Source organism: Drosophila suzukii, assembly GCF_043229965.1.
Source record: "Drosophila suzukii chromosome 2 unlocalized genomic scaffold, CBGP_Dsuzu_IsoJpt1.0 scf_2c, whole genome shotgun sequence".
NCBI classification, from domain to species: domain Eukaryota; kingdom Metazoa; phylum Arthropoda; class Insecta; order Diptera; family Drosophilidae; genus Drosophila; species Drosophila suzukii.
Genome location: NW_027255896.1, coordinates 16,996,681 through 17,012,611, shown reverse-complemented (window position 1 = coordinate 17,012,611; position 15,931 = coordinate 16,996,681). Strand labels below are relative to the sequence as shown.

The 15,931-nt window shown below is 36.7% G+C and overlaps 1 protein-coding gene across 5 annotated transcripts in view; it reads left to right on the top strand.

Annotated features, from left to right (window-relative positions):
* The first annotated feature begins 39 nt into the window (after nt 1–39).
* Not3 (CCR4-associated factor Not3) overlaps nt 40–15,931 on the top strand; it is a 33,021-nt gene continuing 17,129 nt past the window's right edge. The window contains exons 1-9 of one of the 5 annotated variants that reach the window (XM_070998761.1): nt 40–669; nt 736–833; nt 906–1,055; nt 1,109–1,906; nt 1,960–2,029; nt 2,096–2,461; nt 2,518–2,664; nt 8,421–8,501; nt 8,571–9,457. In XM_070998761.1, coding sequence (XP_070854862.1) covers nt 645–669; nt 736–833; nt 906–1,055; nt 1,109–1,906; nt 1,960–2,029; nt 2,096–2,461; nt 2,518–2,664; nt 8,421–8,501; nt 8,571–9,442 — 2,607 coding nt within the window. In that variant the 5' untranslated portion in view covers nt 40–644 and the 3' untranslated portion in view covers nt 9,443–9,457. Of the gene's footprint in view, nt 670–735; nt 834–905; nt 1,056–1,108; nt 1,907–1,959; nt 2,030–2,095; nt 2,462–2,517; nt 2,665–7,559; nt 7,710–8,420; nt 9,458–15,931 lie in introns of those variants that run through there. The other 4 variants (XM_070998760.1, XM_070998759.1, XM_070998758.1 and 1 more) reach the window with 4 other exon arrangements.

Below are 15,931 nucleotides of genomic sequence, written 5' to 3'. Positions count from 1 at the left end.
ATATGTGGTATTTAATGTACTATTGGTATATATTCCAAGATGGCGGAATATGCCAAGAAGAAAAGACCAAAAGCAAGCGACAAGTTTTTATGAGTGTATTTAAATGTTTGAATGCATAAATCTATGCATTTGTTGAGCCAAAGCACATAGTTAATGTGAATATCAATATCAAAACTACGGAGCGGAATTGCTACGTTGTGCGCCTCCATATCGCAGAGCTGTTCGTTAAGCTAAAAATCAAAAATCTTATATTTACGGACGACGACCTAGTATCTCTATAAAGCAGAATAAGATCGACGACCGAGATTATTAGTCTGTTGGTATTGGGGGAAGGGTTGCGGCTGACCCAAGGTAAATATTCATGGTCCAGGAGCTGACCATCTGCCTTTTCCTGTAAGACTTTCCATTGACCTGGGTGCACGGTGATTTGCGCGCCTCTACGAAACTGAAGTGTCGAATCTCAGAATATTTCGACGCCACGCCGCGTTAGTTGTGTGCGTGCATGCGCACCCAGTTGAACGCTCCAATTTTCCACCATCTCTTGTCCAGACAAACAGGGTATTGTAACCAAATCACCGCCACATCTAACAGCAGACTATGTCTGTCTTTTTGCGTCACCAAAATCCACAAGAGAACACATAGCTATGGCTGCAACGAGAAAACTGCAAGGTAAACAAAACTTCCTTTTGAGAGTGGTTCCAATATCTGAAACTATAAACTTAATCTTTTGACTAGGCGAAATTGATCGATGTTTAAAAAAGGTAGCAGAGGGTGTTGAAACGTTTGAGGATATTTGGAAAAAAGTACACAATGCTACAAACACCAATCAAAAGGTGAGTTAAAAAGTCTACAAATTTTAGTAATATTGTTTGCCGATTAAAAAATCGATATGTCATCTCTATCAGCAAAAACATCTGCAAGAAAAGTACGAGGCAGATCTTAAAAAGGAAATTAAGAAGCTGCAGCGATTGCGCGATCAGATCAAATCATGGATTGCATCGGCCGAAATCAAGGATAAAAGCTCGCTTCTTGAAAATCGTAGGCTCATTGAAACCGTAGGTTCTACCATTTTTTTTTTTAGTATGCATTATGAATTATTTATTTCCAGCAAATGGAACGCTTTAAAGTGGTGGAGCGCGAGACAAAAACAAAAGCCTACTCCAAGGAAGGTTTGGGCGCTGCACAAAAGATGGATCCTGCCCAGCGGATCAAAGATGACGCCCGCAATTGGTTAACCAGTTCAATAAGTTCACTTCAAATACAAATTGACCAGTATGAGAGTGAGATCGAATCGTTGCTGGCAGGTAAAAAGAAACGATTGGATCGTGACAAACAAGAGCGAATGGATGACTTGAGAGGGAAGCTGGACCGGCATAAATTCCATATAACAAAACTGGAGACTCTGCTTAGGCTGCTCGACAACGACGGGGTCGAAGCAGAACAGGTGAACAAGATCAAAGACGACGTCGAATACTACATTGATTCATCTCAAGAGCCGGACTTTGAAGAAAATGAGTTCATCTATGATGATATTATCGGACTCGACGAAGTTGAGCTTAGCGGAACGGCCACGACAGACAGTAACAACAGTAACGAGACAAGCGGGTCCCCAAGTAGCGTTACCTCCGGCGGCAGTCCATCACAGTCACCCGTCACGGTTCAACAAATTTTGAACACTCCGTCGCAGCCACTGTCTAGTAGTGGCAGCAGCGCAGCACCGTTCCAGCAGCAGCAGGCGACGACGTCAAATGGCAACACCGGAGGCAATGCGAGCGAAACAACCACATCATCGGTCACCACGACTATAGAAGCAGCATGTGGCACAGTTGCTATAAATTGTGGTGGAGGAGGGGTTGGTGATAAACGTAACAAGATCAGCGAAAGCAATGCCAGCAGCAAATCGAAAGTATGTATAAATATATAAAAATTACGCAATAAATGGTTTACTTCTGTTTGTAGCCACAGCCACAGCACCTTATTAAGCCAACACCCGTACGAGCGACGGCCAAGCCGCCTTTGAGTAGTGAGGGTAAGTTTTTGGAGATAGTATGTAGTAGTTGAATGACTCTTATATTTACCGTAAATTCGTATGCAGTTCAAGTCAATAAGATTGCCAGTTCAACTCCCAGCAAAATCCAGCCACAGCTGTCCACAGCATCTTCACTCATCGCAGCCTCTACACTTCAGTCGCAAAACGGTAGCAGTGGAAATTTCAACTCCACAGGGACGGGAGCAGCACAAACAACATCCAGTGGTCATATTCCTGCAGTACAGCCACATGCTCCAACGCCTGGCCAGAGCGGCTCCAATATTGCAGCCGCCACAGCAGGTGCATCTAATGCCGCCACAGAAGCTGCATCTAATGCCGGTTCGGCAACGATCAGTGTCAATCTCCAAGCCCCATCTGTGATCCAAGCAACACCAACAATTGCATTTGCTGCAGTAGCAAAACACAATACATGTAGGACGACAAACCAGACATACGAAAAGTTCTTACTTAAAGATTTGTCCTTTCAGCACTACCAGAAAATGGTCCAGTACTACAGCAGCAACCAACAACAGCTCCCACAGTGGCAGCTATCGTAGGAGCTGTAGCACAGCCTCAGCAGCAACATGGGTCACAATTATCTAATCTTCAAACAAATTCCCCAAACATGCAAAATGGTAAGATCGTGCTAAAAGATGAAATTCAAGTAATAAGAGAAAAGCAGGTTATACTTTTCATAAAAATTAGTAATGTCAATTAAAGATATATTTATTTAGCAGTTACGGTAAAAGGGTGAACTTCCGTTTAGCTCCAAACCACCGATTTTGTTTAAACTCTCCATATGCACGTATTTTGGGATCCTTTAATACTTGAAAAACAATCAAAGTTGGAGCAAATATTGCTTTCTTGAAAAAAATATAGTAAAAACCGTTATTCGAGTTATATGAAGAAATCTTCAAACATTTTTACTTTTTAATTATTATTATACATGCAAAAATGGAAATGTAGGAAACATGGTTTTCAAGAAAAACACAAAACTATAAACAATTAACAGTTTATAAGAATAAAATGTAAATGATATATAATAATAGAGGTAAAAGTTGGAAGATAAAATGAAAATAACAAAATGGTGCGTATTATTAATATATTTCAGTTATGTCTAAAATAGTTTTGACTTTGAGAGAAATCAAAAAAAAATCATAAATCATAATCACTATTTTTCGGGAAATCGAATTTCGTCCAAAAAAATGTTTGTTCATAATCAGGGCCCCAATAATACGTGGACTTAGAAAAGAATCGGAGTGTGAGCCCAGCGGAAATGTATCTATGTCTTACTATTCGTATTCATTTTATTAGATTAAAAATATAAAAAAAGGCGGAAGATGTTATTTTTTAAGCCTTTTAATTAAATTTTTTTAGGGTTTAGTTATATTTCGAGTTGCGTTTAACAAATTTAGGTCATATATGTTTTAGCTTACAATTATAATAAACAAGTGAATCGACTTGGAAAATGTGGAATATTTTAGTTACTCGTTATTCGTAGAGTAAAACGGTATACAAGATTCGTCGGAAAGTATGTAACAGGTAGAAGGAGACGTTTCTGACCCCATAGTGCCCATGCCCGTCTGTCCGTTCCTACGCAAGCTAGTCTCTTAGTTTTAAAGCAATCGGGATGAAACTGTCCCAATTATCTTATTTATGTTCCAGATAGTACATAAGTCAATTTGTAGCGTCTGTGTTTTACCAAAAATGTTCTTTTATTAGAATTTCGAATACAATTTTAAAAAAATATATATAAGTAATGGAAAATAATTGGAAATTCGTTTTTATACCCTTGCAGGGGGTATGTTGATTTCCGTCAGAAGTTTGCAACGCAGTGAAGGAGACCTCCTACGCTTGGAAATAACATTTTTCAATTAGTTTTGAATTTCGAATTTAATTTTATCAAAATCGGACGACTATATCATATAGCTGCCATCGGAGCGATCGGAAAATTGGTGGGAAAATTATATGAAACAAATTATAGCTTCGGCGTTTTTAACATAAAACCTCCTACGCGTGGAAATAACATTTTTTAATTAGTTCTGAATTCCGAATTTAATTTTATCAAAATCGGACGACTATATCATACAGCTTCCATAGGAACGATCGTAAAATTGGTGGGAAAATTATATGAAACAAATTATATGAGCCATATTATCTTATACTATTGGGAATATAATTTTTTTTATTTTTAAATTTAATAATTATAACTGCAAGGGTATACAAACTTCGGCTTGCCGAAGTTACCTTTCTTTCTTGTTTTTAATCATATTCTCTTCTACTCCAGTATATAATATTTTTTTATTACTTCACATAAACGAAAAAAAATTCCCAAATTCGATCGTACCAATAATTTAGAAGATATACACTAGTAGGCATAAGTATTTTGAAGAAACAAAAGTTAAATATACTCATAATTTGAACCTGCTTCGTGTACATTTTGACATCATTGAAAAGGTCATTTAAATTCTGTTTGAATGATTCAACACTTTTCTTAACCCATTTAGCACTCAATAAAAATGTCGAATTTTTGTCAAAACAAAACATTTTTTGGTGCTAAAAATTTTTTCAAAGAAAATTAATAGTAACTGCAAATGATTTTTTTAAAAATCTGCTCATATTTTGTACTATCTCGGAAAAATGTAGTATGAAAGCAAAGAAGAACGCTACCGTCGAGTACCTCGACTATCCGGTGCCCGTTACACAGCTAAAGAGACCAAAGGGAAATGGAGATATGCAAAGCAAAGCGAGACTGAAATGCGCTACCTACCTGCGATCTCAATATATGGTTATGTGGGCGGTAGACAGATTTAAGCGTTATGGGTGTTAGAGTGGGCGTGTCAAACTTTTTTTTGGGGTTAATCGATAGGTAATGACGAGACATACATTTCAGTTAAAATGTTTTATCTAGCATGATTTTCGATTTAGCGTCGCTTGTGAACGGTTGTGTTTACTCTTGTGCTCTGAATTTTTGTCTATTCTGTGATTTTTTGCGAGTGTTTTTGTTTGTTTATTAACAACCTAACCGCTGGGTTAGTGTGTTTAGTGTTTTTACTAGATCTCCCAGTGATTATAGTTATTTTAACATTTATATTAGATTTGTTTAATCTCCTAGCTTTGTTAGTGTAATTTTTATACTCACTAAACTTGCTAAAACTCTTTGATTCTCACTCTCTCTCCCGCTCTATATTACAACTGTAACTTAAACTCTCTCTGAACCTACCAAATTTCTGGTAGACTTTTGGTGTGCTATTCTCTTGTCTCTCTCTCTCTCTCTCTCTTGCTTGCTTTACATTGTAACTGTTCCTGCGTAAAGTTGTCAGTGTCCCACAAGCAACGCTCAGTCGATAGAAGATTTATTCTCTCGTGCTCTCTTACATTTAAATTAATACGCGATCTCGCGCTCTTATTTTTTTTCGTGTTTTGTGCCTTTGTGGTTTTGGAATTTGATCCCAGTGCCAAATTTACTTGAGGTATTTTTCATATATTATTTTATTTTATTTAATTTCCTTAAAATGGCTCTTGTCTGCTCTAAGAACAATTTTACTCTTTCGTCTTCAACTAAAGACCCATTTATTTTCTGTTGGCTCTGCGAATCGATGATGCACGTTAAATGCGCAGGATTTACTGGTAGAGTCAAAGACTTCATTGATCAAAATTCTGGACTCATGTGGTCATGTGGATCCTGCAAGGAAATGGTTGTTGAGATGAGCGGCTTTATGAAGCACACTCGAGACAGCCTTTTGAATCTCTCTGGTGCTTTTAATCAGCTCAATGAGGGGTTCAATTCCGTTTGTGCCCAATTTAATAATAAACAAGGAAGAACGCAATAGTCGAGTACCTCGACTATCAGATACCCGTTACTCAAAGGGAAATGGAGATATGCAAGCAGCAAAGCGAGATTAAAATGCGCCACCTACCGGCGGTAGACAGATTAAAGCGTTATGGGCGTTAGAGTGGGCGTGGCAAATTTCAATCGATAGGTATTGACGACACCAATACATTTCAGTTAAAATTTTTTATCAAGCATGCAAATTGTGGGCGTCACAGGTTTTCGCGGTTTGTGGGCGTTTAAGTGGGCGTGGCAAACTTTTTTTTAGGTCAATCGATAGGTATTGATGAGAACAATACATTTCAGTTAAAATTTTCTATCTAGCATCAAAACTGTAGGAGTTACAGTTTTGGGCGGTTTGTGGGCGTTAGAGTGGGCGTGGCAGTCTACTGAAACAAACTTGCGCTGCGTAAGAAGCTCAGGAATCTGTACGCCAAATCTCAATAGCCTAGCTCTCATAGTTTCCGAGATCTCAGAGTTCATCCGGACAGACAGACGGACAGACGGACATGGCTAGATCGACTCGGCTAGTCGCCTAAACGTAAAAAAACCAGCTTAGCGGCAGTTAATACGGTCACGGTATCCACCCAAAATCCGAACTTGGTGGCTGCAGCAGTCTCTGTTGACACTGTGGTAAGTGAACCTACTGCGCCTATGGATACAGCTGTTTCAGGTGAAGTCACTGCTTCTCGAAGTCGGGTGGTAAAAAAATCTTCAGTGCCGGCTACGGTGCCGACCGTACCTATAGGTACAGAAGTTACCGTTTCTGGCTCTCAGCTTAGTGAGGTGCAATCTGCTACTGGGGGACCTAAGAAATTATCAGTTGTTCCACATAGAAAACAATTATTTGTTTCGAGATTCACCCCAGATACCACATCTGAGGATGTTTTGGAATTTATTCGTGAAAAATTCCCATCCGAGAATATTTCAGTTGAACAATTTAAATTTTCATATGCTCGTAGTATATCGTCTTTTAAAATATTTGCTCCGCCTGATGTGTTTAAGGTACTACTTTCTGAAAGCTTTTGGCTTAATGATGATTTAGTAATAAAAGAATTTGTTCCCAATAAACCGAGAACAAATAACAGACCTTCCACTGCGCCAAAAAACTAAAAAATTTATTTTTGGCTTATCAAAATGTTAGGGGACTAAATATGAAGCTACCCAAGCTTTATGCTGACTCCTCTGCATTTACTGCTGATATTTTGGCTTTTACGGATACTTGGCTGAAACCAGAGATATCTGACAATGAAGTTCTGTCAAACAATTTTAATGCCCATAGGACCTCACGTAGGGGAGGCGGTGTGCTGATTGCCGTTAGCACTAGCCTAACATCCGAGAGAATTCACTCTGATACTCCAAATGAAATTGAATTTGTTAGTGTGAAAGTTTCCTTGCAATCATTCTCAATATTTGTTACATGTTCCTATATTCCACCTGGCTCTGATTTAATAATTTATGAGCACCACCTGTCTGCGATAAAATCAGTTCTATCCCTTCTTTCTAACAGTGACCTTTTGATTGTTTTGGGTGACTTTAATCTCCCTGATATTTCTTGGTCTCCTCCTACTGACTCACTAGTTGCTATACCTCTATCCGCCCATGATTTTGTAGATGGTCTTCTAGAATTATCGTTACAGCAAGTAAGCTTTATACGGAATTCATTAAATAGACAACTAGATCTTGTGTTTGTTTCAGACCCGTCTGAAGTCACGGTATCTAGAATTGACGCTCTTGTTGTACCTGAAGACCGATATCATCCAACAATGGAATTGACAATCTGCCTCCCATGCGTTGATACCCTCTCTCCTTTAGTTTCTCAAACTAAAGTGAGATGTTTCCGAAAATGTAACTATAAAAAACTTAACGACATGATTTCTCAATATAATTGGACAGAATTGTACAATTGTATGGATATTGAAAGTGCCACTGAACACTTCTATATAGTGTTAAATACCTTTTTTAATGAATGCGTTCCTGATAGGTTTCCTTCAAAGACAAACAGGCCACCTTGGTTTACCAATGCGCTTCAAAGACTTAAAAACCTTAAGACAAACACTTATAAAAAGTATAAGAAATCGGGTAAGCCATCTGATTTTTCGAAATATGTGGTGGCTCGATCGGATTTTAATGTTCTCAATAGTCATTGCTATTCTATGTATTTAAGTCGATGTAAATTTGAATTTTCAAATGATCCGAAGCAGTGTTATAACTTTGTCAATGCCAAGCGTAAGTCGTCAGCATTGCCTTCATCGGTACGTTTTAACTCAATGGAGGCATCGACGGATTCTGAAATTGCTGATTTATTTGCCGAGTTTTTCCAAACTACTTATAGTTCGGCTGCTTGGTCAAATTCTAACTACCCTAATCCCTTAAATAAGGCAAATTGCATCTTTACCCCTGAAATTACGGAAATTTCTCTCGTAAGAGACTTAGAAAAAACAACGCCAACTTATTCTCCCGGTCCTGATGGACTCCCCGGGTGTGTGCTTAAGTTTTGTGCGTCAACCATATGTAAACCGATTCTTAAACTTTTTAATTTGTCTATTTCATCGTCAGTTTTTCCTACTATCTGGAAGGACTCTTTTATCATTCCACTTCACAAAAAGGGTGCGAAGGCGGATGCCCAGAATTACAGAGGTATTTCTAAATTGTCGGCAATTCCTAAAGCATTTGAACGTATTATTACTTCTCATTTGCAACATTTAGGTTCCTCGCTAATATCACCGTGTCAGCATGGTTTTGTTAAGCGAAGATCGACCACCACCAACCTTCTGGAATTGTCATCTATTGTAATAAATGGATTTAAGAATAAAATTCAGACTGACGTTATATACACAGATTTTAGTAAGGCCTTTGACTCTGTCAACCACTCTCTTCTCTTATTCAAATTAAATCAGCTTGGGTTTCCATGTAATCTATTAACTTGGATTTCAAGTTATTTGAATGGTAGGACTCAGAGGGTTATATTCAAGAACGCTGCCTCAAAACTGATCTATGTGACATCTGGAGTGCCTCAGGGTAGTCATTTGGGCCCTTTGCTGTTTACTTTGTTTATTAACGATCTTCCCTCTATCATAGCACACTCTCGTGTACTAATTTATGCTGATGATGTTAAGCTTTGTTTATCACATAATGATATAACGTCGGGTTTCAACTTACAGCCAGATATTGATTGTTTTCAGGGATGGTATGAGTATAACCTTTTAAATTTGAACTGCCTTAAATGCAACGTTATGACTTTTCATAGGGGTACTCCTACTTTTGTTAGTTACTCTCTTCAAAAAACGCCACTCGACCGTATATATTCAGTTAATGACTTAGGCGTTCTTCTGGACCCAAAACTTAAATTTGACTGCCACATAATGTCCACTGTCAGCAAGGCCATGAGTGTTCTTGGGTTTATAAAGCGTTGGTCAAAAGAATTTGATGACCCTTATACAACCAAATTATTATTTACCTCCCTTGTCCGTCCTATTTTGGAATATTGTTCTTCGGTTTGGAGTCCACAATATCAAGTGCATATTGACCGTATTGAGTCGGTACAAAAAAAATTCTTCTTTTTGCCCTTCGTAGTTTGAACTGGGATCAAAACATAAGGCTACCTTCCTATCAGAGTAGATTACTATTGCTTAAGGGGGGCACTCTATGAAACGGCAGAAAAGATTGTCAGTTTTCTTCTTTTTATTGTAAATCAACCAAAAAACACAGGATATTCCCGTTTACAATATCTTTAGACATAAGTCTGAAGTTAGGAAAACAAGGTTTTGTTTGTAAAAAAAATTAAAAATGGCGGACATATTGAACATCGCCCACGGCTGGTTTTAAAAAAGTCTCCCCGTCCTCACGATATCGTCTCAAGTTGAAGTCTGAAACATACAAATTATATATCAAATTAATCAGCAGGCTTGTCTCAAGTGCATGAACTTTAAAAACTATTGAAATTTTTTAAAATTAGCAACAAAACCATATAAAAACAAAAAAGTGAATTTTGGCTCTGTTGTTTTTATTGAAAAAACATTGAAAAAAAAATTTTTTTCATGCATTTATGTGGTTCATGCACTTTTCTGTTCAATATCCTACAAAATGAGTGTTCATTTTTGAAAATCGGTTCAATGGTTTTTTTTTTTATCGTGAAGACGGACTCTAAAAACGTGGTTTTGAGAAAACGCGCGACGCTGTAGTAACGAACACCTGGCATGACTATGCACGAGCAAATTCTAGAAATTATATCTCCGAAAGTAATAGGAATTAGACTTTGAAACTTTGCAATTATGTTCTCAGATAATATATCTATCGATTAAAGCAATAAAAAAAAATCGAATTTTTGAACCCATTTCATAGAGTGCCCCCCTTAATTTACCTACCCTTGCAAATCGTAGAACAATGCTTGGTACTATTTTTATGCAAAATCTTATAAGAGGTGATATTGATTCTGTAGAACTTGTAAACCGCCTAGCTTTCAATGTTCCTGTTAGACTAACACGAAATTATTATCCCCTAAATTTGCCACGATGTACATATAATTTTTGTCTGCACGAGCCCTTTCGCGTTCTATGTAATAATTATAACAACCTTTATCATTTAATTTGCACTTCAACTTCTATCCCGGTATTAAAAACTAATATTTTAACTCATTTGCTTCATTCTTAGATGCTTCTTTTATTTTCATTTGTGTCCCGTCTCTATTTGTTTTTTGTATCTTCCTCGCGAACTCGTATTTTTTGCCCAAATTGATAAAAGGGCCCGCGCGTAACAAGCACGTGCTTGGTGTCGTTGTTTGTACTGCTCGTAGTGCATCAACGTCCATCATTAATATAAAAACAAAAAAAAAAAAAAAATTGTGGGCGCCACAGATTTGGGCGGCTTGTGGGCGTTAGAGTGGGCGTGGCATATTCGCGTAACAAACTTGCGCTGCGTACAAGGCTACGGAATCTAAATCAAATCCCCATTCTTTGTCTTTAATAGTTTCCGAAATGTCCGCGTTCATACTTACGATATTTTTTAAGTTTGTGGACTGCACAAGAAGCTCAGAGATCTACCTACCAAATCCCAACTTTCTAGCTTTTGTAGTTTCCGACATCTCGGTGTTCATCCGGGCGGACAGACAGACGGACAGACGGTTATAGTTATTTAGTTATGATCCTGATCATAAATATATGTATATATTTTGTGGGGTCGGAAGGTAGCGTTTCTACCTGTTACATACTTTCCGACGAACCTAGTATACCCTTTTACTCTACGATTAACGGGTATAAAGAGCAAAATATGGCTATAATACACATTTTAAAACATTTTACATAAAGTATGTTTAAGCTATAAGTATAATTAACTTTTGTTTAGTCAAAATATTCCGGCAGGTCCTTAAAAGTTATTTTCTTCAGGTTATTTAATCGTTTTAGTCGTTTTTTTCGCTAACCACGTCTTAAGAAAAGATTTTTTTTAATTCTTTTGTCACTTATTCAGCATTTTGAAAGATTCGTTTGAACGATAGATTTTGAAATATATTTATTTTTAGTAATTTTAAAAATTAAAACCCCAAAATGTTTTGTCCGAGATTCTTTTTTCTTAAGTCTGTCAGAAATTAAAAATTAATTGTTATCCAATTCCTTTGTTCATATTGTCAATATCGTTCGTTTTTTGAAAAGAAAACATGAAATAGTGATTGTTTTTGCATAAAAGTCTATTTAACGCCTTAAAAATTAAATTTGAATTGTTTTAATAACAACGACTTACTAATAAGAAATAGTATGCCCGCATGGGAAATGGGCAATGGGACAAAGGGTTAACCCGCGATTCGGGAAAGGGAAAAGGGCGAAAACAAATAAACGCGGCCAATTAATTAATTGTTTATTGTTTTTTGTAATATTTTGAAAAATTAGTTTTGCGGACACAAAATAGTGTTAGATTCCGAACACTTCGGATTTGCTTTCTTCTACCTGTTACATACTTTCCGGCGAATCTTACTCTACGAGTAACGGGTATAAAAATGTGGTCGCCAGACCGCATCTTAGATATAAAATAAATAAATTTAAAAAAATCTTATTGTTTCCAAGATCACAGCGATCACACGGACTGACAGGCATGACTATGTGGTCGCCCTACATATATTAGGTGACCGATCCGGCTCGTTCCGACCTATATACTCTCTGCAATAAAATTAGACTTTTGGGAAGGATTCATACCGATAGCTTCAAAACTGTGTGTAGAAACAGACAGACGGAAAGCCTGACAGACGGAGCGGAAATCATCTTCTGCAAGGGTATAAAAATAAGAGCACAACTTATTTTTAAAAATGGAGCTTACCATCAAAAAATTACAATTTGTAAGTTTTTTTCTGTATAGCGGTATTAACCAATCAAACCAGAGCTTATTTTCTTAACATACTCTTACACTTAGTGCTATTGGCTATAATGAATTGGAGATGATTAATAACCAGGTCAGGACCCTAGTTATAGAGCAATTGGGACCCAAAGGTTAGGTTCGGTTAGGTAGGAGTGGTTGGAGACTAAATATTAGTCCCCTCACTTTGGCCACAATGGGCCCCTTGTGATACCACATGATTTCTGAAAAGATCCGTTTCCCTAGCTCATGGGTTATCTGCTTTCGCGAAGTATTCTGTTTTTCTCAAGAAACATAGTAGTTTTTGAATGCTTACGTCCTGAATGGCCGCAAGGTTCGGAAGTGTGTAGCTACCTAGGGTTTGAAAGCGCTTTAGGTTATGCGCTGGGCAGAAGCATAGGAGGTGTTCGATGCTCTCCTCTTCGTCGACCCAAAACTTATGAACTATTTTTCATCTGATCCCTAAGCGAATTGAGGTGTTTTAGGTTACCAGCATGAACAGTCTTTAAAAGAATCGAAGATTTTTAGATGGGTTATGATCAAGTGAGTACACAAGGGACTTTACTACCGAATTATATCTTTGCTATCTTGGCGGTGATCCTGGCCGGATTTTATTGCTGAAAGATTCATTGAAAAATATTTTGTATTCAGCTTGGGCTAGGAATCACTATCTTATTCAAAATAACATTATAGGCTGATTCATAATTGATGTAACCCTTGTATTGGACTTACTTTAGTATGGAAAAACAAGTACATGTCAATAGAATGGACCAAGCATGATAAATGGCTGCTGTGGTACTATGTTTTTGGTTTATTTTAATGTTTAAAGGATCCCTAACTTTTAAAAAGGGTCCCCTTTAAGCAATTTAAATATTGTCCGCATTTAGGACATGCATTTTTTTTCAATTCATGTTTTTGAAATTTGTTCTATAAAACATTACATAATGATTTTAATATTCGCTCTTTTTTTTAAGAACCATTTTTTAAAGCCTCTTTCCACAGCGATCCATCCACCATTTACCATCCGTTGTACGGATGGTCCATAAGGTTATGCCTTTCCAAAATTATCCAGTTAGTCCGCCAGTAAAATTTGATGGTCTTTAACGGATGTGATGTTTTTTCTTCTTCACAGTGAAAATTAAAAAATTCACTATGAAAACGTAAACAATAATGACAGGGAACATTTACAAATGGAAGGCGCATAAGCTACGGGCTTCGTTCAACAAGCCAGATCAGCTGTTATCGGATGGTAGATGGTGGATCTGTGTGAATCGGAGTTTTATATATAAAAATTGAAGACGCAGAGCAACATGCTTGGTTGGATTAGGCACAGGTCTTCAGATCATCTGTTATCGGATGGTAGATATGGATATGTAAGTGGGTCACAGCTCGGTTTTTTTTTTTTCTTAACTTGTCATGATATATGATTTTAATCTTAATCTAAGACAACCAATCAAAACGTTTTCCTCGACCGTTCTTCACACACTTTTTTTTTTTTTTAAATATTTTTCTATTTTGACGTGGAAAATTGTTCACATATCCTTACATTGCCAGATGATTAAGAGGTCTGAAGGTTAGAAAATGTAAATTGTAGTCAAATCTTATTTTATAAGATTTATGCATCCTATACAAGAATAATACCTATAAAATAAGATTTGACTAAAGTTTTCAATTTATGCATCCTATCCAGCAATTATTTTTTCGGTAATTTTTGACTTTTCTTAAAGTGGGAAAAGATTATTTTTTTAACTAATCAATATAATAATATACTCTTCTTATAAAATAATATACCCTTTCTATATATTCTTTAAAATAAAGACCGTGTGGCTTAGTGAAGCTATATATTTTTTTTCGCAACTGAAGGGTTTTTTAAATACACTTTCTACATTCGTTGCGTAAATTGTTTGCCTTATATATTAAAGGGTAATAGTACATTTCAGAAATTCTTGCAGAGAATAGAGAAATACATACTCGTACATGTGAGTGCAATATAAATTAAAATCAACTGTTTTGTTTCTGCTAAATTTTAATACCATAAGAAGGCATGGGAAAACCTAAACCTTAACAGCGATATACTGTAAAATTAGATTCGAATATTCGAAGCGAATAATTTGTAATTATTTTTGTCAGCCAAAAGGTAATGTCATGTAAAGAAAGTATGGGCAAAAAGTTAAGGCTATATTTTTTAAAACACAAAAAAACAGTCTCAAATTACTCATAGGAAGATAGCCTTTTAATTGGTAACCGGCGCTTGTCGTTGTAAATTTACAGATTTATGATATTTATACCCGAAATATATAATACATTTCAGTTAAAATTTTTTATCTAGAATGAAAATTGTGGGCGCCACAGGTTTTCGCGGTTTGTGGGCGTGGCAAACTTTTTTTTTTGGGTCAATCGATAGGTATTGATGAGAACAATACATTTCAGTTAAAATTTTTATTCTAGCATCAAAACTGTAGAAGCCACAGTTTTGTGCGGTTTGTGGGCGTTAGAATGGGCGTGGCACTCTGCTAAAACAAACTTGCGCTGCGTAAGAAGCTCAGGAATCTGCATGCCAAATCTCATTAGCCTAGCTCCCATAGTTTCCGAGATCTCAGCGTTCATCCGGGCAGACAGACGGACAGACGGACATGGCTAGATCGACTCGGCTAGTGATCCTGATCAAGAATATATATACTTTATGGGGTCGGAAACGCTTCCTTCTGCCTGTTACATACTTTCCGACGAATCTAGTATACCCTTTTAATCTAACGGGTACAAAAGGCAAAAAACATCCAAGAAAATCTGAGCAAATGAAGTGTTAAACCGAAAACCGTTAATAGTGCTTTTTTTGTTGCCGCATAATTTACAACTTTTTTGATAAATGTATCGAAATTTTAAAAACCATAAGCATTGTGGGCGTAACCACTTTTATTTTAATTAATTGATATGTAACCCTACTTACCCTTACAAAAAGAATAAAAATATTGAAAAAAAGACCATATTGTAGCACAAAGAAGAATTGCCTACACATTGGTGCTATTTTTGTTGCCGCAGCTGTATTGGTCTCGTCAATACCTATAGATTGACCTAAAAATAAGTTTGCCCACTCTAACGCCCACAAACCTCCCAAACCTGTGGCGCCCACAATTTCCATGCTAGAAAACAAGTTATAACTGTAATGTATTAGTCTCGTCGTATTCCTTTTTTAAAATAGTTTTAAGCTATTGGTTATATAATACAGAAAATAATCATTTTTATTGATAGTAGGCCTTTCGCCCACGCAGTTTTTCAAATCATCTGAAGTTGTTTAAAACGTTGAAACATATGAAAAATACTAAATGTTTCGAGATGTCTCGACTGTAACTGTGTCGTACGTAAGCGCAATTTATTCAGATCCATGTGGCTACACATTAAAATTAACATTCAATTACATAATGACATTCATCCACATTAGGGCAGTCCAAAAAATGAAATCTTGTTCTCACCCCATCACATGGTTGATTAAAGTGTGCAAAAAATGTATTCAAAAATTAAAAGTTTTCTCGGTTGACCTTAAGACCGTGCGAAACGTCCTCAAAGTTTCGTTTAAAATTACTCATAAGACATGTATTCCAGCCATAACTTTTTCAAGAAGATCGATATCCCCTTCCCAACTTTGTCAACTCTCGTATCTCGGTCAATGTGAAAAAAAATTGACGACAAAGACCGAATGGTTTATGGAGGGAAAACTAAAATCAGAACTA